This window comes from Crocodylus siamensis, chromosome 1 (assembly GCF_052110815.1).
Source record: "Crocodylus siamensis isolate JL-2025a chromosome 1, ASM5211081v1, whole genome shotgun sequence".
NCBI classification, from domain to species: Eukaryota; Metazoa; Chordata; order Crocodylia; family Crocodylidae; genus Crocodylus; species Crocodylus siamensis.
In genome coordinates, this window is record NC_143395.1 from 90,229,969 (window position 1) to 90,253,777 (window position 23,809).

At 44.2% G+C, this 23,809-nt stretch overlaps 1 protein-coding gene across 3 annotated transcripts in view; it reads right to left on the reverse strand.

Moving 5' to 3' along the window:
• CDK19 (cyclin dependent kinase 19) overlaps positions 1–23,809 on the reverse strand; it is a 201,312-nt gene that overhangs the window by 18,384 nt on the left and 159,119 nt on the right. For all 3 annotated transcript variants that reach the window (XM_090037950.1, XM_090037941.1, XM_090037957.1), the window contains 4 exons: positions 7,368–7,511; positions 7,045–7,114; positions 4,465–4,537; positions 449–546 (listed from right to left, as the gene is read on the reverse strand). In XM_090037950.1, coding sequence (XP_089894076.1) covers positions 449–546; positions 4,465–4,537; positions 7,045–7,114; positions 7,368–7,511 — 385 coding nt within the window. The remainder of the gene's footprint in view (positions 1–448; positions 547–4,464; positions 4,538–7,044; positions 7,115–7,367; positions 7,512–23,809) is intronic.

The window sequence follows — 23,809 nt, forward strand, 5'->3', positions numbered from 1 at the left end:
ACCTTTGCTGTGGAAGATATTCCTACCAGCTCAAAAGGATTTTGATAGTTTTATAACACCAGTTGAAATGATTTAACCATATCACAATATCGTTACTGGTAGAATTCAGAGTCTCTGAGCAGGAGAGTTTGTGGATTCTAATAAAGTGTGATTTGTCAAAAATAAATCAGAACTAAGTGTATTTTATACATTTTCTGAATGACAGATGCCCCAAAGGGACAGAATAGGTTTCTGAGTATCATCTCTGTTCCTTCATCTTCCCATCTTTACTGGGTAAAGCAATTTCAAAGTTTTTGTTCTCTCCTACACTACAGGTTGTCTTGAAAAGTTTTGAGTTACAATCATGATGGTGAGGGAAACTGGTTCAGCTACAAGCATATTTCTTCATTTTAAATGGTCACCGGAAAAGCAGAATCTCAGTAAAAAGCACAGAAAAAGCAAGACATACTCTGATGTAGGTAGTGGATCCTCCTGGAAGTAGGGATCCTGCAAAGCCTGCTCTGAGGTAATTCTCTTTGTAGGATCCATAGTGAGAAGTTTTTGAAGCTGTAGAACAGAACATCACAAACAGTCAACAACTTAGGAAATGACCAGTTTTGAAACCCCTGGCTTGTACACTTCACTTTCATCGTGATTCAGTAAGCTACAAATAGCACACTTACAGAAAAAAAAAATGGCATTTCATGTAGTGTAAAACTTTTCATTTCAATAACCTTCTATAGTATCATGACTATGGAGTGCTGCTGGCATAAGAAATTTAATTAATTGTGCATTGGTTTGAGCAGAACACTGAAATAAACTGGACCTAAAAGCAGTACCACAGACCCATGGAGGATCTCCCCAACTAAAAAATGATCCTCTGATGGCAGAGATGGCACAGAAACTCTTTGCTATCTCCTACTGCTGCCATAACAGGGAAAGAGAAACATAGAGGAAAGCAAGATCCCAAATGCAAGGCCCACTGGTGTTAGTTATGGCTAATGCATGAAAAAGCAGTCGGAAAAGAGTTGTAATTCTGTGCATAGGGACTTGTCCTGCACAGAGGCTGCACTAGGACCAGAGAAGTGCACATAGGACCTTTACACTGCATTTGTGCACACACCCCTGGATCTATCATCTCAGCAACTCAGTTTGTCACAGCCATACTGATAGCACTGCTGTCATATGAGAGAAAGCATTCCCCCTCCAGGAGGAAAGGTGATGCCAAGCTCTCTCCCCCCTATATGGATATAATCTATAAACTGATGTACAAGTATACAGATCACTTCAGCCATCTTTAATATGTAGCCAGTCCTCAAATTTTTTTAAATACAAGTTTAATTGCACAGCCAGCAGACCAAGGCACTTAAGGGGGCACTTAAGGGAGCCCACCCCTGCCCCAGCCCTGGCACAATCTGTGGGCAAGGCAAGAGCCCCCAAGGGCACACTTGCCTGCCTGTACACTAATGCCAGGAGCCTGGGCAACAAGCAGGACGAGCTCATCCTCCTGCTCAGTGCAAAGAAATATGATGTCATTGGGATAACGGAGACCTGGTGGGACTCCACCCATGACTGGACCACGGGTATAGAGGGCTATACCCTGTACAGGAGGGATCGTGTTGACAAAAGGGGCGGGGGTGTAGCTCTGTCTGTGAAGGAAAGCTACATGTCCCTGCAAGCTGATGTTGGCGACCGGCATGGACAGCTAGAGACCCTCTGGGTAAAAATTCGTGGGAAAAACGGCACAGGGGACACAACAGTGGGAGTCTACTACAGACCTCCCACTCAAAGTCCCGAGCTTGACCAGGAGTTCGCCCGGGAACTGACTGAGGCCGCTTGCACCAGGACCTTGGTTGTCATGGGTGACTTCAATTACCTGGACATCTCGTGGGAAGATCACTCAGCTAAATCTGAGCGGGCGCAAAGCTTTCTCTTGTGTGTGGATGACCTCTACCTGACTCAAGAAGTCTATGGGCCAACGAGAGGCAAAGCGCTGCTAGACCTGGTACTGGCTACGGGGGACGACCTAATCGGCGACCTAGTGATTGATGGGAAGTTGGGTGACAGCGACCACGAGCTGATCACCTTCACCATCCGCCGTAAAGCTGGCAAGTCAGTCAGCAACACAGAAGTCCTTGACTTCAGAAAAGCCGACTTTGATAAGCTCAAGAGGCTTGTCGGTCAGGCCCTCAGGGACCATGACCCCAGGGAGATGGGAGTTCAAGAAGAGTGGTTGCTTCTCAAGGAAGCAATCCTCAGTGCACAAGCTAAATCTATTCCAACACGGAGGAAAGGCAGCAAGAAGGCACAGCAGCCCCCCTGGCTCTCCAGAGACCTAGCGGACCTACTGTGGCTAAAAAGGAAAGCCTACAAAGGATGGAGGATGGGATTCACCTCCAAGGAGGATTACTCCGCGCTGGTCCGGTCCCGCAGGGAGCAAACCAGGAAAGCCAAGGCTGCAACTGAACTCCAACTAGCTTCAGGCATCAAGGACAACAAAAAGTCCTTTTTCAGATATGTGGGGAGCCAGAGGAAAAGCAAGGGCAATGTTGGACCCCTGCTAAACCAGATGGGGCAACTGACAACTGATGCCCAGGAAAAAGCCAACCTATTAAATAGGTACTTTGCGTCAGTCTTTCATCAGTCACACGGGATGCCCATGCCTGCTATGGGACAGGGAAATCTGGGTGAGGGGGATCCCCTACCCTCCATCAATGCTGACCTCGTGAAGGAACACCTTGAGAAGCTGGATACCTTCAAGTCAGCCGGCCCTGATAATCTGCACCCCAGGGTACTCAAGGAGCTGGCAAGCATCATAGCCCAGCCCCTGGCACAGATCTTTGAAAACTCCTGGCGCTCTGGTGTAGTGACCGAAGACTGGAAGAAGGCCAATGTGGTGCCGATCTTCAAGAAAGGGAGGAGAGTGGATCCGGCTAACTACAGGCCCATTAGCCTGACTCCTATCCTGGGGAAGATCTTAGAAAAGTTTATTAAGGAGGCCATCCTTGAGGGACTGGCCCAGGCTAACATTCTAAGGGATAGCCAGCACGGGTTTGTTGCGGGTAGGTCTTGTTTGACCAATCTCATTTCCTTCTATGACCAGGTGACCTATCACCTGGACAAGGGAAAAGAGATTGATGTCATATATCTTGACTTCAGAAAAGCTTTTGATCTGGTATCCCATGATCACCTCTTGGCCAAACTGCCCAGTTGTGGCCTTGGCTCCACCACGATCCGCTGGCTGGGAAATTGGCTTCGTGGTCAGACCCAGAGGGTTGTGATTGATGGCAGTCACTCATCATGGTGCCCTCAAGGCTCTGTCCTGGGACCCATCCTGTTCAACATCTTCATTAACGATGTGGACATTGGAGTCAGGAGTGGACTGGCCAAGTTCGCCGATGACACCAAACTTTGGGGCAAAGCATCCACGCCAGAAGATAGGCGGGTGATCCAGGCTGACCTGGACAAGCTCAGGAAATGGGCGGACGAGAACCTCATGGTGTTTAACACCGAAAAATGCAAGGTTCTCCACCTTGGGAGGAAAAACCTGCAGCACCCTCGTAGGCTCGGCAGTGCTACGTTGGTTAGCACTGCAGAAGAAAAAGACTTGGGGTCATCATTGACCACAAGATGAACATGAGCCTGCAATGCGATGCTGCGGCTAGTAAAGCGACCAAAATGCTGGCGTGCATCCATAGATGCTTCTCGAGCAAATCCCGGGACGTCATTCTCCCCTTGTACTTGGCCTTGGTGAGGCCGCAGCTGGAGTACTGCGTCCAGTTTTGGGCTCCACAATTCAAAAAGGATGTGGAGACGCTTGAGAGAGTCCAGAGGAGAGCCACGCGCATGATCAGAGGTCAGGAAAACAGATCTTACGATGACAGGCTGAGAGCCATGGGGCTCTTTAGCCTGGAAAAGCGCAGGCTCAGGGGTGATCTGATGGCCACCTATAAGTTTATCAGGGGTGACCACCAGGATCTGGGGGAACGTCTGTTCACCAGAGCGCCCCAAGGGATGATGAGGTCGAACGGTCACAAACTCCTGCAAGACCGTTTCAGGCTGGACATAAAGAAGAATTTCTTTACTGTCCGAGCCCCCAAGGTGTGGAACAGTCTGCCAGCGGAGGTGGTTCAAGCACCTACATTGAACACCTTCAAGAGCAAATTGGATGCTTATCTTGCTGGGATCCTATGACCCCAGCTGACTTCCTGCCCTTTGGGCAGGGGGCTGGACTTGATGATCTCCCGAGGTCCCTTCCAGCCCTAATGTCTATGAAATCTATGAAATCTAGTAGATGGCAGCTAATCTGTTAAAATATTAAAAACCACAGCTGAAAAGTTCAATGCATGATTTAAATTTTGTAATTCCTTATGCTTACACCCTTTTGCAGTAAGCAATAAAAGTCAGAACAGTATTCATGTTACAATAATATTTCAAGGTAAAATAACACCTAATCATTAAAAATGATTTTGGAAATGTACTTACCAAAAGGAAAACTTTGCTGTCAGGCTTGACCTTGTGTTTCTCCATGTATTTTATGAGGCTACTATTGGCATATCTGGAAAATTGCCAAGCAAAAACATTTCAGAAGTAACAGTGTAAGACTCAGGAAATGTATCAGGCAGTAAAGAAAACTCATTTTAACTATGAGAGATTCGTTCCTTTTGTATTGCATTTGCTAGCAGATATAACATCTTATTGATAACCTGTCATTTTCTCTATTCTGTAAAGCATGAATACACGTCCTAACTTTTGCTCTTGGTACTTATATAAACTGTGAGTATTTATTTCAATAGAATATATAACTGCACTGCCTCAGACAGGCACAGTGATTCCAACAGTGTGGCTGTTCAGCGACCATTTGATACCTGGGTGCTTGTTGCAATCGCTTCTCTTAGTTGGCTGGGAAATAGCTTTCCCTTTTTTGCAACAAAAACACTATGTGGAGTTTTAGTATCCACTCAATTCAAAATACAGCAACTCCTCACTTAATATCCTTCTGGTTAACACTGTTTTGTTATTACGTCACTGATCTATTAGAGAACATACTCGTTTAGAGTCACACAAAGTTTGGTTATAATGTTGTTGGGCCGCCACCTGCTAGTAGGTAACTACCGTGACAAGTGGATTCACTTAACATCATTTTGCTTAAAGTCACATTTTTCAAGAACATAACTACGGCATTAAGTGAAGAGTAGCTGAATGTGGAATATATATCTTGCTTTTAATATGCAGATATCAGGTATAATTATTATTTGACAGCAATAAACAGAAAAGCTCTTATGATTGGTCTAAGGTCACTGTCACGATACAGCCTCCCCAGGGATGGCCGTGATGTCCCTACAGCCCCATGACTGTGTCAGCTCCACCCTATGGATGCCTATGAATCTCTCCTGCCACGTCTTGCTGGTTTAAATAATGAAAATTGGGAGGCCGCCCTCAGGTTGCTGCTCAGTCACAGTCCTGACAGACTCCTCTAAACGCTGTAGGTTGTTGGACCCTTTACTGGGTCCCACACTTAGGAGGTGCCTTACAATACCCCCCAAGTCTTATGAGCTAGATGTCTGGCTCCAAAATCTCCCACACTCCATGCCTCACAGGTGGCAATTAGACATTGTCCCTTTTTATGAGACCTCCATATAGCTTGGCCTCCTGTCATCGTGCACTCTGGCGCTGGGCTCTCCGCAGCCCTGTCTCTGCGCCCTCTCTGGCGCTGGGCTGTCCACACTGTAGTGTGCCCCAATGAGAGCTCCTCCCCAATAGCCTCAGCCTGATCCACCAGTTTAAATAACACAGCACACAAGCCCCTGGGCTACAACACAACAATAACATAGGTCTACCGTCTATCCCTTTTAAGAAGGCAAGCTTCTCTCTCAATTTAATGGGTCTCCTCCCCACCAGCACTTATGAGCTCCTATAGACCCTTAATCCTACCAGCATCAGAACAGGCAGTCAAGCATCTCCAAGTAGCTTCCTCTATGAGCTCCTTCCCTCTTTGCTGTTGCCAGAGAACTAACCCTCTAGTCCCAGCCCTGGGGTTTATATGTGCCCAAGGTCCTGTCTTCTTCTGGTCAGCTGACCAGGTGCAGGCTAATTCCCTCATTAGCCTGCTGCCACAGCAACCTGCACCTGTAGGGGTCATGCCTGGCTCATAGGGCCCTCTCTCTAGGCAGTTTCTGCCCTTAAAGGAGCATGCACACCCTTCGACAGTTACATAGCGGATCCGTGGCAAAACTGGAAGAAAAACTACATCTCCCAAAGGCTGGTCTTGAGCTTTATCAATATGTCTGTGCTGCCCTTTGTGCTCTTGCCCTTCCTCTTCTACAAAACAGGACAATCTGATTAACTGAGCTAACAGTCGCATGATAAATTTAGAGGACACTAATCAAAACAATATTCTTCCAAAACCTAAACAAGACTTAAGATACTGTATTTTCTTACATGCAACACACCCTTTGTTTCTGTAAATCAGAGTTAAGAATAAAGGCTTTTACTAGAGTCATGACTGTACACAGCAAGAACAGAACCTAATCTTCAGGTGACTCATCCTCCCTTTCCTGCTCAACTAAAACTAAAACCTAGCTACTGTTGAAGACTGGTGTCTATGAATGGATCTATGTTTTTGACAAAGGAGCTAAAGAATCTTCAAGACTGTAAACTAGGAGGAGAGAGACCAGGAGCACCTAGCAGACAGCAAAACTGCCCTAAGAAGGGTTTGCCTGATTAGTGAAACACCAAGACTATTCAAAATGAAAGACAATCATTAACACCTGTGGACTGAAGAACAATGAGCCATTAAATCAACTGAATCCTCAGCTGCCTAAACAGTAATGCCACAGCTACTGCAGTGTGAAGCAGAAATCAAGGCAAGGTACTTCTATCCTGGGCAGAAAATCAGCTTCTCTACTTAATACACGTACCCCAAATTGGGGGGACTGATTTTTGGGGAAAAGGTGCATGTCATGTGCAAAAAAATACGGTAACAGAAGCCAACTTCTAGTGATAATTTTTGTATAACTGTTCCATACAGTTCTTAATACCTATGTGTGGTAGATAATCACTTACGTTGTTCTCCTAAAGTCTTTTTGAAGTGTGGGATATTCTGGCATCTTCCTTATATCTTCCCAGTCTTTATCTTAGAAAAGAAAAAGCAATTGGGCAGTTTAAGTGTAGAATAAGCCATACACTTGTACACAAACTAGTATTTGTTTGAAAATTTCTATTACTTGTTCAATATTATTGTTCTGCAATTCCCAATGCTTCCTTGTGCAGAGGCTCCACATCCATCATACTGCCAACTTTCATACAGCTATTCAAAACAGCAAGTCATTTCCTTTTTGCTGAAATCCAACTCAAAGGCTTTATGGCTGACCTTAGACGTAAATTACCTGCAGGGAATCCCATTACGCTGAAAATGCGATCTAGCTGATCATGATGAAAAGGATTACTTGTTTTGATGTCTTCCTGACGACAGTGAAAAATAGGTTCTGAAGTCAATAGTTCAGCAAATATGCAGCCAATTGCCCATATATCTAGAAGAGATGGAAGATCATTTACGTGAATTCACTGAATTCTATCAGCCTGGTCTCAGTTACAGCATAAATACGGCCTCAACATCTCACAGTGAAATTCATTATAAAACCAAAGCTTTTAAAGCATTAAATAAACTAATATACAGGAAAATGGAATAAATGCATCACATTTTCAGATGCAAAACAAATCAAGCTCTTGTAAACTCCATCTGAAGCAGTGCTTCAGCAATCAAACCGATCCAAAAAGTGGAAACTGTAGCCCGCCCAACCTCTGCTGATAACTAATCTTCAACTTAACCTTTAAATAATCTTCTGATTATCTAAAACAAAACATAACATCCCAGAAAAGATGTACTGAAATAACAGCTGTATCAGAAACTTTAGAATAATTTCTCAAGATGATCAAAACACATTCTGAGAAGGAAAAATTTATCATCCTTTGTGTGCCTAGGCTGTAATTCCATAGTACACCATGCAAATCATTTAAACTGGAAGTGACCAACCAGCAGCACATGTGCCACAAGTGGCACAGGCAGCCTCCATGTGTTGCATGCAGAGGGAAGAGACAGGAGCGAAGACAGGCAAAACAGCAGCAGACGAAGTAGGAAGCAGAAAACAGAGCAACAGAACAGGCACACAGCACAGGGCAGGGAGCAGGAAGCAGAACAGCAGATTGGGCAGGACAAGGGAAACAGAGTGGTACTTGGGGATGGTGTGGGACTACTTTGTGGTACACCTGGCAAAAAGGCTGGCTCTCACTGATTTACATGAAAGCAAATCTAGTGACCTCCATTTGATGGGAAGATATTTGACGTTTTTTCATTGTTGTGTAGTGTTCAAAACAGAATGTACAATCTACCTGTAATCTCAAATAAGATATATAAAGTCTACAGACTGTAAGTGATCTAGCTAATGGTCATCAAAAAGCCTTAGAGTCCTGTCCTACAAAAAAAAGTTTCATTACATCAAGCACCCTAAAATGTGAAGTAGGAGATGTGGCAATGGGAAATATTGGCAGGAAAAGACTATCTGGTACAATATATTGTTAGCATCCCTTAAAAAAGATGTTGAGGTTAGGAAAATAAAAGTTATGGATAAGAGAGTATAGATTCATGCCTGATTTTAGAAGCTGAACTAGCTAATCCAGGAAGCTTTTTCCAACTTTCTTGTTTCTGATTACCTGAATACTTCAATCAACTTTTTCCTATTTTAAGAAGTGCAAGGATAAAATGTTTATTTAACTACAGACTAGTTCACTAAATTCATGACAACTAACCTTTAATAAGATACCTGAAGCCAGAGAATATAACAATATAAAATCAAACCTGATCAATACTATATGGACTGTGTTCTAAAGATTATATGATGCCTTGTGGAAAACTAAAAAATGCATCATGCCAGCATATTTTTCCTATAGAACAGCTATTAGATCAGTGATTCCCAAAGAGTGTGCTACATTGTGCAGTGAGAGCAGAGGTGCACTGTAAAAAAATGACACTTTTCTTTCTTTCTTTTTGGGGGGCGGGGGGTGGGGATTTTAAGTTGAGCCAGCATGGCCATGTCCCCCAGACATGGGCAGAATGCAGCAGCAGCTTGAAGATATCCAGTCCTGGCACAGCTTCCCAACAGCTGGAATCGGAGGGGGGGGGGCTGGGAGAAGCAGTGGCAGCACTGGGACTGGATGTCTGGATACTATTGCTGCCTCACCCTGCCTGCACCTTGGGGATATGGCTATGCCACATTCTGCTGTGCCCTGCTCTTCATGTTCGACGTGCGCCTCTCTTTAGTCCCAGGTCCAGCTGATTGTGGGCAGCTTAGAGAGCTCTGACCCAGTCCTCTGGGGAGCCCTCGCCAACAGGTGTCCCTATGCCCCACTCCCGAACCCAGCTATGCCTGTGCCCTGCAACTTCCCAGAACAGCAGAGTTTGTTTATAACCTCCCACCTCAGTCCTGGGACACACAGCAAAGCGGCTCCATGCACACTGTCAGAGATGCTGCTGCCCCAGTTCAGCCTGACACCATTTCCCCAGGAGGAGAGCTTTCTCCATGTTTGCATTGCCATCACTTGTTCCAGCCCCCCGCTTCCCAGCTGCAGTGTGCACACAGCTTCTAGTCTTTGGGGAGCTGCAGCCAGACCCGACATCTGCAAACTGCATCTGTGTAGTCACCACCACTTTTCGCCTTTCCCCTTTCAAGGTGTAAGAGTGAAATGTGCTGCCAATTTTAATCCAGAAAAAGGTGTGCCCAGATATCATAAGTTAGGGAAACACTCTAATAGGTCATCCAAGTCTTGCTCTTTGTCCATACAACACTGTTCTTTTCTGAAGTTTAGTTTTCTAAGTCCCAAATAATAGGATTTCCCACACTTTTTTCAAGAAATACGATCCCCCATAATTCACTATCAGACTTTCTCCCTGATGATTAGCCTGTTTTCCCTTTCATAATTTCACCTCATTACTTCTTGGCAGAGCAGAGCATGTTATAAGCATTACATCACTTTCTCAGGATTTATCATGTTTGGTTTTTTTTATTACCAGGAGTATGTGCATGAAAACAAGATTTTAGGTACTTAAGATTTTATCTGCTCTGGCAGTGGGTACAGATTAGTAGTCACGACATTTCTATTTGGAACTACTGAAAAGACTTAAATCATTCTGTCTTACACCAGCAAAACTTTTAACTCACAAAGTAAAATATACAGTGATCTCCTTTTGGTATCAAAGATGAACTCACATATTTCGCATCAAATTATGGCTCCTGACTCCCTCCTGCCCCCCAGGAGCTAGACTGGGTGGGAGAAAAATTACATTTGGAGGATAGATTCAAAGTTCCTGGATCTTTCGGATATGAATTAACATAGAAATCATATCTGTCCTATCCTCTTGGCTTCACAGAGTTATCAACATGACATTGGCAGTCTCTCTAGAATAAAAATGTATTTTTAACTATGCTTGGTTGTTTCAATTACTCAAGCAGCACACCAGACACCAGCATACATTCATTATGATGCTTTTCATTCTTTACATTCACAAAGATGAAAAAATAATAATTAATAAATTGAGTCTGTTATGCTTCTTGCTGGACTTCCTTCAAGTTCAGGGTATTATAAAACTATCCCCTGAATACTTACTAAAACTACAGAAAATCTGGAGTTTTCATTTTTCATATAATCAGAGATTAAGTGGCTGGAATAAGCCACATGGCTTGCAGTCCAAGTAAACCAGGATTTTACAATAATCCTTAACTTTTATGTAACCTACTCTCAAACAAATCCTTGGGAGGTCCTATAATTGGCCTTAGTACTAGGACTTTTTTTTCTTTCAGATACTTCTACTCTGGTATTCTATGCTAGTTACTTATTATGTGGGTGTTTCTGTGGGAGGAATAATTTTCAGGGATCAAATCCTGAAAACAGCACTCTAGTGTCTGTGCCTTTGTCCACAGAATAGACAGTCAGTGAAGAAAGCTGCTGGAGCAAGCAAAAATTTGTAATATGGAGGAAACTGAGACAGAAAAAAAGTGATATGCAACAGGTGTTTGTAATGTCCACAGGGAAGTCATTTCATCCTCAAACCCAAGATGAGCAGTAGGCGGGACCTGCATCCCCCTTTACTGCAGAAGGACTGGGCAGATGCTGAGAGCGCCAAAAAAGGCCCGATCCTTGTTGGGACAGTACAGCCCCAACCCCTTCCCTGAGGCACAAGTACCAAGCAAAATGCCTTTGTACGCCACATTCTGGCACATGTGCCGGGGCTTGCCTACCCCTGTGCTACTCTATGCCCCTGACCATCTTTCTTGTCCTTCCCTGAACATTTTCTAGTTCCATTATATCCTGTTTGATATACAGCGACAAGAACGGTACACAGTATTGAAGATGCAGGTGCACCATGAATTTATATACAGTGGTAGGATGATGTTTTTTATTTTGTTTACAATTCTCTTCCTGATAATGCCCAGCATTTCACTGACCTTTTTTTTTTTGGTTACCAGTGAAAACTGAACTGACATTTTTAGAGAACTACCTAAAATGACTCAAAGGGCTCTTTCCTGAGTTGTAATTGATGGTTCAGAGCCCAGTATTATGCAGGTATAACTAAGGTTATTTTTCCCCACAGGCATTATTTTACACTTGTAAATACTGAAGTTGATCTGCCACTTCTTTGCCTACTCAGCTTTGTAAAAGATCTTTCTCTTTCCTCAGCTCTTTACTATCAGCTTGGGATTTGACAACCTAGTATAATTTAGTGTCACCTGGAAATCTGAAAGTTCACCCTCAACTCTCTTTTCCAGGTCCTTAATAAAAATGTTGAACTAAACCAGGCCCACCACAGATCCCTGCATATCCCACAACTGACCTTCCCCCATTGTGAAAAGAAACCATTTAGCTTTACCCTTTGTTTCTTATCTTTTAACCACTTTGATCCACAAAAGAGCCTTCCTTCCAAACCAGTGGCAACTCAGTTTTTTTAAGAAACTTTGGTGAAAGGCCTTGTCAAAAGCTTCCTGGAAATCCAAATATGTATCAGCTAATCCCCTTTGTCCATATATTTGTTAATGCCTCCAAAGAACTTCAGGAGATTGGTGTGAAAGAATTTTCCTCTACAAAACGCATGCTGATTCTTCCTAAGCATATTATATTTTTCCATGTAACTGCTGATTCTGTTCTTTTCTAGAGATTCTACCAACTTTTCATGGATAGAAATGACTTACTAATTTGTAGTTCCCAAGATCACCTCTGGAGCCTTTTTTGAAGATTGGTGTTGGCAACTGCCAGTCCTCTGGCACAGAGGCTGTTTGTAACGACAGGTTACACACAACTGCTAACAATTCTGCTATTTCACAACTGAATTCTTTCAAAATTCTTGGGTGAATGCCATCTGGTCTTGGTGACTTACTAGTGATTAATTTATTCATTTGTTCTAATACGTCCTCTATTCCCACCTGAATGTGATTTAACTCTTCAGACCCACCTGCTGGGAAGAGTTGATCCAATATCCTTTACAGTAAAGACTAATACAACAAATTCATTTAACTTCTCTGCTATGGCCCTATCAATTTGGTTATCTAATGGTCCCTCCAATTCTCTAGCTGACATCTGGCTTTTGACGCATTTAGAAAAAGTTTCTTTTATTAACTTTATCATCTTTTGAATTCCTATCTTCAAATTTGTTTTTAGTTATTATTTTATGTAGTCACACAGCCATAATGCCATATTGAAGACAGCAGCCTATTTTATACATTCTGAGTCTTGGTACAAATTTAATGCTGGTAACACAAAAGTACTACTAACGGTCATTAAATGGAATTTATCCAAACTCTTAACGACACACTAAAATAAAAAAGCATATGTCTTTAAAGAGGGGAGATGTCATATTTGAATACTTCTGATATGAGAAAAAATAAACAGAATTTATCCTTAATTTACAAAACGAGGACAATTTCTCTCTTGTTAAGGACAATTACTTGTACTTTCTTTCAGTAGAAATTCTGTTTTATTTCTCCAAACACTGGAAGAACACCTCTTGTAAAAGATTGGTAACTGACAGGTTCTATGCAGATTTGCTGACAGGTTTGGGTGAGTTAGCATGTGCAATGCTTTTCATAAGGAAGCAAACAGTGAGGTCGGTAAGCCAGAAGCCAAGGATTTGGGTATCACTCAGTGAGATGTTAGCAAATATCTACAGAAGCTTTAACAAACAGCAGCTCAAAGAAATAGTACTGAAGAACTTTTGTTTATAATTTAAAAATCTGATGAGTGAATTAGCATTTGCCTACCAGTATGCTCTCAGAAACTCAGAGAATGTATACAATGGGCAAGTGTATTTCACAGTAGTGCGCTATCAGGAAGTGGGACCTCTCTTATGCAATTATACATAGGACCAAACTAGTCAAATAAAGAAGGGTCAAATCATCATGCATGTGAAATTAATGAAAAATATAAAACCCTAAAGTTATCCTTTTTATATAACATTTGGGAAATTTCATTCCCACCTTTTTAAAACAGGCTGAATTTTGCCCAAAGTTTCTTAAAGGCATTCAAACTACTGTCATAATCAAGGTTTACGCTCCCATTAATAACATCTTACAAAACTCTTAAAAAAAATAAAAACAAAACAAACCACTGGTGAAATCCTGGCCTCAACAGTAAAATTGTCAGCGACTTCACAGGGCCAAAATGTAATCTATTCCATTTAGAAAGAATTGTTTGCACATTAAAATATCTATTCTTTTTTTTTTTCTGTTCCTGTTAATGTTCCCATAAAAAAAGAAGATCCCTGGATCTTCGGAGGTCAGCTGATGGTGTATATTAGACACTTAGCATCATAATTTTTTTTTGTGACAGTAGGTTTAGTTCCTGTTATAAACTTAATGCCACAGACACGGAGCAATGATTTCACATGCGTAGGTGAAAACCTAAAGAATATAGTAATTTTTTTTTTATTTAGCACAAAGAAACCCGATTAAATGCTTAGCAAAGTATACAGTTTTCAATATCACACAAAATCACTCAAACTACCAGCTTTCTGCTTACCAACAACTCAGCAAAGTGACTTTGTCACCTTGAGCATTTATGCTGTGCACTGGGCAAGGATCCTATGCAAAAAACAGCTTGAGTGATCACGTAATTAAGGACTGTAATCGTCTTGCACACAAGAATTCATATTAAAATGGCAACTGTAAATCTGGTCTTTTCTAATCTTCAAGTGCTGGCTTTTGCAACCTTAGAAACATTCTTTTAAACACAGCTTATGTTACCTATGGGTGAGGCAGGACAACAAGCTGGGTTTGGACATTGATTTTAGGAAATGTGGCCCTGTCCATCAATTATCCTTCCCTGAAATGGAGTAGTGCCAGTCCCAGGTTATATTTTCAATTTGGATCATTGGGATGTGCATTAATTTACAATGACAGTAGGGCTTGGATCTCAGACCACATCTCTCTCCTGTCCTTGTGGGTGAGAGGTGGGCACAGAACACTGGGTCTATATGTTGGGAAAGCATACCTCTTTTTCACCCCAGCCCGGGGCAGAGCCAGACAGGCTGCCGTGGCTTGGTTGAACTTCCCTTTCAGACCACAGCATGGGAGCAGCAGCTGGGGACTTTCAGTCTCCAGTTTAGGTAAGAATTCCTCCCCCCTTCCATTACACGGTCAAGGGCACATCCCCCTTCTTTGACCTCCTATTCTCTCCCTCCTCTGCCTGCCATTGCTGTTGTTCCCAGCTCCCCTGGAGGTGGGAAGAGCTCCAGAGTTCCTCCTGTCCTGCTCTAGCTGGGCTGCACAAGGAACCAGGCTCAGCCTGAGAGAGCAACAGCAGCAGGCATATTCCTTTTCTCTGTCCAATTCCCCTGGGCATTTTCCACCAGCCTGGGTGCAAACTCAGAAAGGGGGAACCAGCCTGATGCCCTTCCACTGTCTCTGGCTCCCTACAGCTGGAGAAGGGCAGGAGTGAATCTTGAGCTCCCCCTGCCCCCCATATCATCCAGGGACAGTAGCAATAGCAGGCAGGGGAAATGAGAGGGGAGGGAAGATGCTCTGAGCACAGAGGGGAAGGGGAGAGTGACAAGAGCATTGTGTATGGGAGGGAATTCTTATCTGCTTGAGGGACTTAAAAAAATTAAGTACCTGACTGCTACTCCTATAGTGTGGTCTGCCAGTTCAGGGGAGGTGGGGGTAAGAGGGCAGTTAAGACTTGGGATGCAGCACCTATCTCTGCTCCCACCTATCTCTGCTTTACAAAATCCTGGATCCACCAATGACCCCAGAAACAGCTACTCCCAGGTGCTTCTAATACCATATGAGCTGCTTTTGCTGCTTCTTTTCTGGGAGCAGCAGGAGCCCATCTCAGAAAGTATGTTTGATTATTATTCTGGTTATTAACTGTAACACATTTCAATGTTTCTCTATCACCAATTGTAAATCACGATATGCAAGTATGCTCTACAGGCTGATACAAGATGAGAGACCTGCTTCTCACTGCTAGACTTGAAGTCACAAAAACCAAAATGGATGCGGCATACAGTCAAAGTTTGTTCTAAGTCTCAGTGAATCCAGTAAGATTTCTTCCTATTGATTCCACTGGGAGATAAACACTCTGACATCTAAGCTGCTGTTGCAATTCATAGGAAGGAAGAAACAGGCAAGATCTTTCCTCTCCGACAGCAGAGATGCTTATTTTCTAAGACTTTATTTTTTCCTCTTTGTTTCAGAATCTCTCTGGGTTTCTTTGTTAGAGAGACATTCAATCCTACATTAGTTTGTTGCAGTGTGTGAGTGGCTGAAAATAACCCTTGCATCTTTACATGCAACTAAGTTGCAATGTTGTGAACTGAACCACTGTGACTGGACTTCTGCTGCCAAGACAGTCAGCATCAATACCAGGCAGATGATTTGTAAAACAATCCCAGCTACATCTTGAGAATGAGATATTCATCTGAGGTGCTAATCTACAATGCCACATTGAGAAATATATTTGCTGTTGCTGAAACAATAGTGTTCCAAGCCCAAATTGCTGAATCAGTTAAAATGTTACTTAGTATCAGGTCTGCCTGTCCTGGAATGGCTGTAAAGGTTATGCAAGTGGAAGAGCTTTCTTTAATCAAGTTCCAATATCTAGATTACAGCTTGATAGCAAACTCTTTGGACAGCAGTCAACAGATGGACTCTTTCAACGAATGCTTTCAGGAACAATATGCTGAAGAGCTGGAGGAAGGGTCTGCAGAAACTCATTAACAGACCCAGCCTTTTGGCTCTCTAAATGAAAACCTCATCTTTCATTCAAAAATAAAAAGTCTGCAGCCTATTTCCTTGTGGAGGGACCCTTAAAACAGTTAATTTAATGAGATTAAAAGGAATTTGCAGCCAAGATATGCTTCTGCAGGCATAAGGCTGAAGAGACCAGTATCTCCTTGTCTCCTGCACCAGTGTACTATATATGTAAAACAAATCAGTTAAGTCTGGCACAGTTAATACCCCTCTTAAGGATCTCCCTCAACTATCTTTTGGTTGTCCCTGTGCATAGCTGTGCAGTGTGAAATGGAAAGGAAGGTGCAAAAAATGTCGTAACCTTCTTAACAATGCTAAGTTTGCATCTGCTTGTTAATATTTGCATCCACCCTATTGCTGAGACTGCGGCAGCTACTTAGGTGAAACTTCCCTTATACATCTCCAAAATGATCTCGCAGGTGTACCTTGGAGATATGCCCTGTATTACTCACAGCCCCGTTCCCTATCCAGCTTCTCCAGCAGTCCCTGACAAGGAAAAGAAGGGACCAGCGGAGACTGAGGGCCTGCTGCTACTCTGATACATCAGCTTCTCTGGTATTTATTCATTTACTTGATTTATAAGTCATCCTTCCCAAAACAGACTCAGGGAGGCTTACCATACAACAGAACACCCTATAAAATCGGAGAAACCATAAACCCGAAAAATCAATTGATTTCTCACCCTAGCTTTATTTCCTAAATGTCCATCCACGTAGGAAGAACTTACATCGTTTCCAAATGATGCCCAAGCTTGGGTTCTGGCAGGCCTCAAGAGAGAGGGAATTCTAAAGCTGAAGTACAACTGAGAATGTCCTCTCATATGTTTCTGCCAAGGGTACTTGATGCATTGAAGATACTTGCAGGAGATTGCTCCTGGCTGTCCTTAAGGATCATGAGGGAATGTTATGAGAGAAGGCTGTCCCTTAGGTATGCAGAGCCCAGACTGTCTAGAACCTTATGTGTCACAGCCAGCACCTTGAATTGCACTCAGAAAGCTATTGGGAGCCAGGGCAGATGCTGGACCACTAGAGTTACGTGCTTCTGGTGCTCCAACCCCATCAGGATGCAGTCTGCTGTGTCTTTAAGGGCAGCATGCAACACACGTCCCCCTTGAACCACTCAAAATAGGCAGTCATGATAAAAATCCTTTAATGAGACACCCCTGTATGGCACTGAACATGAACTCTAAAGACAAAACACTTGGCTTCACCAGCCATTATAGCTTGCAGAAAAAAATAAGGGTGCTTTTACAGGTTATTTTTACAACATTTTAAATCTGTAGAATATTATGCTGTCAAAGTTGGAACAGTTTTAGAGCAGACACAGGTTAAGGCTTAATGACACCTCGGACCTACACAACTGTGACTTGCCACTCCAGGACGTGGTGAGCAAGGGCAGGGACAGCAGCCAGGATTTTATTTTTCCTCTGGGAGAGGAGTGGGGAGAGCAACATGTAGCTTGGAGGTAGAGAGACCACCATGAGGGCTATGGCTTCCCTCACTCCACAGCCACCAGAGAGCAAGAGATAAGAGTGAGAGAAAGAGAGACAGAGAGAACCAAAATCTTGCACGTTTCACGGAAGTGAGACTGGGTTGCAGGGGAGCAGGGTTGGGTCAGCTGGGTTAGAGCTGAGACCCAGCAGGCTCACTGCATACCACCCCACGGTAGGAGTTGCGTTAGCACTCACAACAGGGCAGAGCCGAGACCCAGCTAAGAATGGTTTCCATTCTCTTCACAGAGGTAAGCAGTAGGATTGCTGTTGTTTGCATGGGGGTGCTAGAGCAAGCATCAAACTGGTGAGCTGCACCTGGCTGTTTAGAGCAGTTAGGGTGCACTGAGGTTGCACCCCTGGGTACAGAACAGGGTGTTTCCTTGGGCCCAGCAGTTAACTCCCTGGGCAGTAGAGTTCAGGAGGGTTGAACATTTGCCCATTGAGCAAACAAGTGGGATGGTCTGGGAATGGTGCATCCTGAGATGCCAAAGGAATGAAAACAGAGTGTTTTGTCTCCCTGGAGCAGGCAAACAACACTAAATGACCTAGTAAAATGGATCAAAGATAACCCTCACCTGAAGTGGCATAACTTAAAACATGACCACTGACCTCATTTTTATACACTACTAGCATGCCAGTTCCTGGAACATTTAATGCAGCAAGCAAGCTCTTACAGAGCTTTGGATTCCTGTTTATTTTCAGTTCTCACCATCAGCCTCTTACATTTCACAAACTGCCAATTTATGTAAGCTCCTTTAAAATCTTTTATATAAATAACCTTGCAGCAAAAACTAACACCTGTTACGTTCCTGCCAACACAACGCTGCTTTCCACGTGACCAAAGGGAGGGAAATGTTTCTTTCTATTCTAAAATAATTCTAGAGTTCACAACACTGCATATACATGACATTTTTCATAGATTTCATAGACATTAGGGCTGGAAGGGACCTCGGGAGATCATCGAGTCCAGCCCCCTGCCCAAAGGGCAGGAAGTCAGCTGGGGTCATAGGATCCCAGCAAGATAAGCATCCAATTTGCTCTTGAAGGTGTTCAATGTAGGTGCTTGAACCACCTCCGCTGGCAGACTGTTCCAGACCTTGGGGGCTCGGACAGTAAAGAAATTCTTCTTTATGTCCAGCCTGAAACGGTCTTGCAGGAGTTTGTGACCGTTCGACCTCATCATCCCTTGGGGCGCTCTGGTGAACAGACGTTCCCCCAGATCCTGGTGGTCACCCCTGATAAACTTATAGGTGGCCATCAGATCACCCCTGAGCCTGCGCTTTTCCAGGCTAAAGAGCCCCATGGCTCTCAGCCTGTCATCGTAAGATCTGTTTTCCTGACCTCTGATCATGCGCGTGGCTCTCCTCTGGACTCTCTCAAGCGTCTCCACATCCTTTTTGAATTGTGGAGCCCAAAACTGGACGCAGTACTCCAGCTGCGGCCTCACCAAGGCCGAGTACAAGGGGAGAATGACGTCCCGGGATTTGCTCAAAAAGCATCTATGGATGCACGCCAGCATTTTGGTCGCTTTACTAGCCGCAGCATCGCATTGCAGGCTCATGTTCATCTTGTGGTCAATGATGACCCCCAAGTCTTTTTCTCCTGTAGTGCTAACCAACGTAGCACTGCGGAGCCTATAAAGATGCTGCAGGTTTTTCCTCCCAAGGTGGAGAACCTTGCATTTTTCGGTGTTAAACACCATGAGGTTCTCGTCCGCCCATTTCCTGAGCTTGTCCAGGTCAGCCTGGATCACCCGCCTATCTTCTGGCGTGGATGCTTTGCCCCAAAGTTTGGTGTCATCGGCGAACTTGGCCAGTCCACTCCTGACTCCAATGTCCACATCGTTAATGAAGATGTTGAACAGGATGGGTCCCAGGACAGAGCCTTGAGGGACCCCATTGGTCACAGGGCACCATGATGAGTGACTGCCATCAATCACAACCCTCTGGGTCTGACCATGAAGCCAATTTCCCAGCCAGCGGATCGTGGTGGAGCCAAGGCCACAACTGGGCAGTTTGGCCAAGATGTGATCATGGCATACCAGATCAAAAGCTTTTCTGAAGTCAAGATATATGACATCAATCTCTTTTCCCTTGTCCAGGTGATAGGTCACCTGGTCATAGAAGGAAATGAGATTGGTCAAACAAGACCTACCCGCAACAAACCCGTGCTGGCTATCCCTTAGAATGTTAGCCTGGGCCAGTCCCTCAAGGATGGCCTCCTTAATAAACTTTTCTAAGATCTTCCCCAGGATAGGAGTCAGGCTAATGGGCCTGTAGTTAGCCGGATCCACTCTCCTCCCTTTCTTGAAGATCGGCACCACATTGGCCTTCTTCCAGTCTTCGGTCACTACTCCAGAGCGCCAGGAGTTTTCAAAGATCCGTGCCAGAGGCTGGGCTATGACGCTCGCCAGCTCCTTGAGTACCTTGGGGTGCAGATTATCAGGGCCGGCTGACTTGAAGGTATCCAGCTTCTCAAGGTGTTCCTTCACGAGGTCAGCATTGATGGAGGGTAGGGGATCCCCCTCACCCAGATTTCCCTGTCCCATAGCAGGCATGGGCATCCCGTGTGACTGATGAAAGACTGACGCAAAGTACCTATTTAATAGGTTGGCTTTTTCCTGGGCATCAGTTGTCAGTTGCCCCATCTGGTTTAGCAAGGGTCCAACATTGCCCTTGCTTTTCCTCCGGCTCCCCACATATCTGAAAAAGGACTTTTTGTTGTCCTTGACGCCTGAAGCTAGTTGGAGTTCAGTTGCAGCCTTGGCTTTCCTGGTTTGCTCCCTGCAGGACCGGACCAGCGCGGAGTAATACTCCTTGGAGGTGAATCCCGTCCTCCATCCTTTGTAGTCTTTCCTTTTTAGCCACAGTAGGTCTGTTAGGTCTCTGGAGAGCCAGGGGGGCTGCTGCGCCTTCTTGCTGCCTTTCCTCCGTGTTGGAATAGATTTAGCTTGTGCACTGAGGATCACTTCCTTGAGAAGCAACCACTCCTCTTGAACTCCCATCTCCCTGGGGTCATGGTCCCTGAGGGCCTGACTGACTAGCCTCTTGAGCTTATCAAAGTCGGCTTTTCTGAAGTCAAGGACTTCTGTGTTGCTGACTGACTTGCCAGCTTTACGGCGGAGGGGCCGTAGAGCCCGAGGGGACCCGAGGGGTGTGGCGCATGCCCATCCGTGTCATGCCTCTGGTAGGCTGGCTACGGTTGGGGCTGGCTATGACTGGGGGGGGGGGCTGCCCCCCAAACTCCCTTTCCCTCCCCCCTTCACTTCTGACTTACCAGCTGGAAGCAGCTCTCCATGCTGTGGGCTCTGCTCCATGCTGCGCTGTGCTGCACGCAGCATGCATATTTATTGGCCAAATTATTGGCCCTATTGGGCCGATATCTAATACAGACAATTTTCTTTATATCAGTACCAATCTGACATTGACCAATGTATCAGTGCATCTCTAATGAAAACCTATACAAAAGTATTCTGTTACTTGTAACCTTTGCATAAAATGGAACTTCACAAATATTTTTATTTGAAAAGAACAAGTTTGATACAAATGAGTTATGTAAGAAGTTTATAATTAACAAGTTATTACTACAGCAACTTATGAAATCTGAAGACAAGTTAAACATACTCCTCATAAAGATGTCTAGATGCAGTTTGAGAGGTACATGGCTCACCAATGAATACGTGCCTAATATGAGTTCTTAAATTGAAATGGAAACTCTTCCTGGAGTGATTAGCTCATTAAAGATTGCTTTTTAAGTGCTCAAAATGCTACAGGCAACATGCAAGTTCAGACTCATAAGGAGCACAAACATTGCAGCAGTCATTACGTTATAAGCTTCTCTTTGCTTTCAGGTTCTGCATAACTTCATCTCTGCATATACCTCAGGTCTTAGGTTCTCTTTTAATTCTTTACACTGACAACAAACCTGGCCTCAGTATGTTTTCCTCTGCTGTCCTCAGCTCCATGCTTTTTTTTTTTGCTATCCCATGCACTGTGAAAGGACTCTACGCCAGCTCCATTGTGCGACTTCCCTTTCTGTTTATTCAGATTCCTCAGACTCCTTCCTTATGTCAAATCTACAAATGCTAACCTACATCAATAAAAATAATGATTAAAAAAATAATCTTGCCAACCTGTCAATCTCCTCCAGGATATCAAAATAAGTCCTTGTAATGTACCTTGGTTTATACCAGCAGTGCTCAACTCATCTGGCCCTACAGGCCCAATCTGGCTTGGGGAACTGCATTTCCGGGCTCACAGGGCTCCCCGTTGGTCTGAAAATTTGATAGCAGGACAAGCAGTGGCAGCAGTAACTGTTGCAGCTCTGGGAACCATGGCAATGCTGTCATGGCTTCCCTGCTGCCAAACTTCCAGACCCAGGCAAGTCCCACAGGCCAAATGACACAACTCAGTGAGCCAGATCCTGGTTTAGACCATATAGTCCTTAAGGAGAACAGAGTGCCATGCTACGTCAGACCAAAGGTCTATTGAGCCCAGTATCCAGTTGTGACAATGGCAGGAGTAGATGCTCTAAAGCAGCATTTCTCAACCCATGGATTGCAACTCAAAAGTGGGTCACAAGACTATATAAAAGGGTCACAAACAAACGTTAAAAATGGATCAAACAACTTTAAAAATGGAGAAACATGTGGGAAATGGTGGCTTTTTCCCTGCAGGCTGTCAGAATTTCAGCCTGCAAGGGGCTGCTTAGGGCCCCCCATGCCCTTCACACATCCACCCCCTGTCTCACACAGCGGGGGTGGGGGCAGAAGTTCAGGAATGAGGGGCACTGGGTCGGAACTGGCCAATGTTTACAAATGGGTCCTGGTACAAAAAAGAGTGAGAACCACTGCTTTAGAGGGAGAGCACTGGATTGGGTGCATCTAGAGCAGTGATTCTCAACCAGGGTGCCGCAGCTTTAAGAGCCTTTCAAGTGCAACAGTGCAAGTTAGCACCATTAGGTGCACAAACATGATTCACAAGAAAAACCCAGAGATTTCAAATAGGAATCCACAGTGTTAAAAACATTCTGATCTGTTGTGGTCTTTCTGAGTTCTTTGCAACATATGAATTGTCCTATTATTTTTAAGTAGTCAAAGAAAGAGTAAAAGCTAAGAGCTGGCATTTTTTGGAGGGTGTCTTGAATCTAACAAGGCTGAGAATCACTGAACTAAAGTAAACCATCTCCTTGTTCATTATGTTCTCAACATCCACCATCACTGGTATGGGCAAGAACCAATTAAAGTATCACAGCTGACAACAACAAAAGCATGTTACACCAATAACAGGAGGTATCCTAAGATGTTAGAGAAGGGGGTGTGTGTACGTGTACTTAATTTACCTGGATCAGCAAATAGTTTGTCACCTATCAGCAATACCTCTGAATCAAGATAATTTCCTACTATTGTGGCAATATGTCACAGAACACTAGACAACCAACAGTGATTCTAGTATGTTTTAAAGTTACAGGCAGCTGTGATGGCCCCCACACAGCTGTTAGGCAGCTGGGAATGCACTGACTCACACCAGCAACCTAGGCAAGCTCCCTTCCCACAGTTAAACCTCCTATATTGTAGGTTGTCCATTGAACTATTTATATGAATTCTAAGTCACTGGGCCTTCTTCCATGCAGAGAGAATCTTGAGATGGCCATTTAAACCAACATTATAGTCCATTTATATAGTTGCAGAGCTACAGGGATTGGACCAGAGTTAAGGATCTAGCTAACATTTGTAACTGATATGGAACTGTAACTACCATATTTACTCATGTGCCACAAGCGAGTTTCCCCAAAATTTTCTACAAACATTACCAATGCAAAATTGGGGTGGTGTTTTAAGGGAACAAAATAATTTCCACACCAGAACGGAGGCATGGGGATGCTGGAATGGTTACCAGGGACCATGGGCGACTGGTGCCTCCAGTCTCCAGACCATAGGCGACTGGTACCTCCAATACTGTCGGGGCACCTGTAGCTGGTCACCACTCAGCGCAGAGAGAGAAAAAAAAATTGTGGGGACCATGTGTGTCCTGCTGCTGGGCAG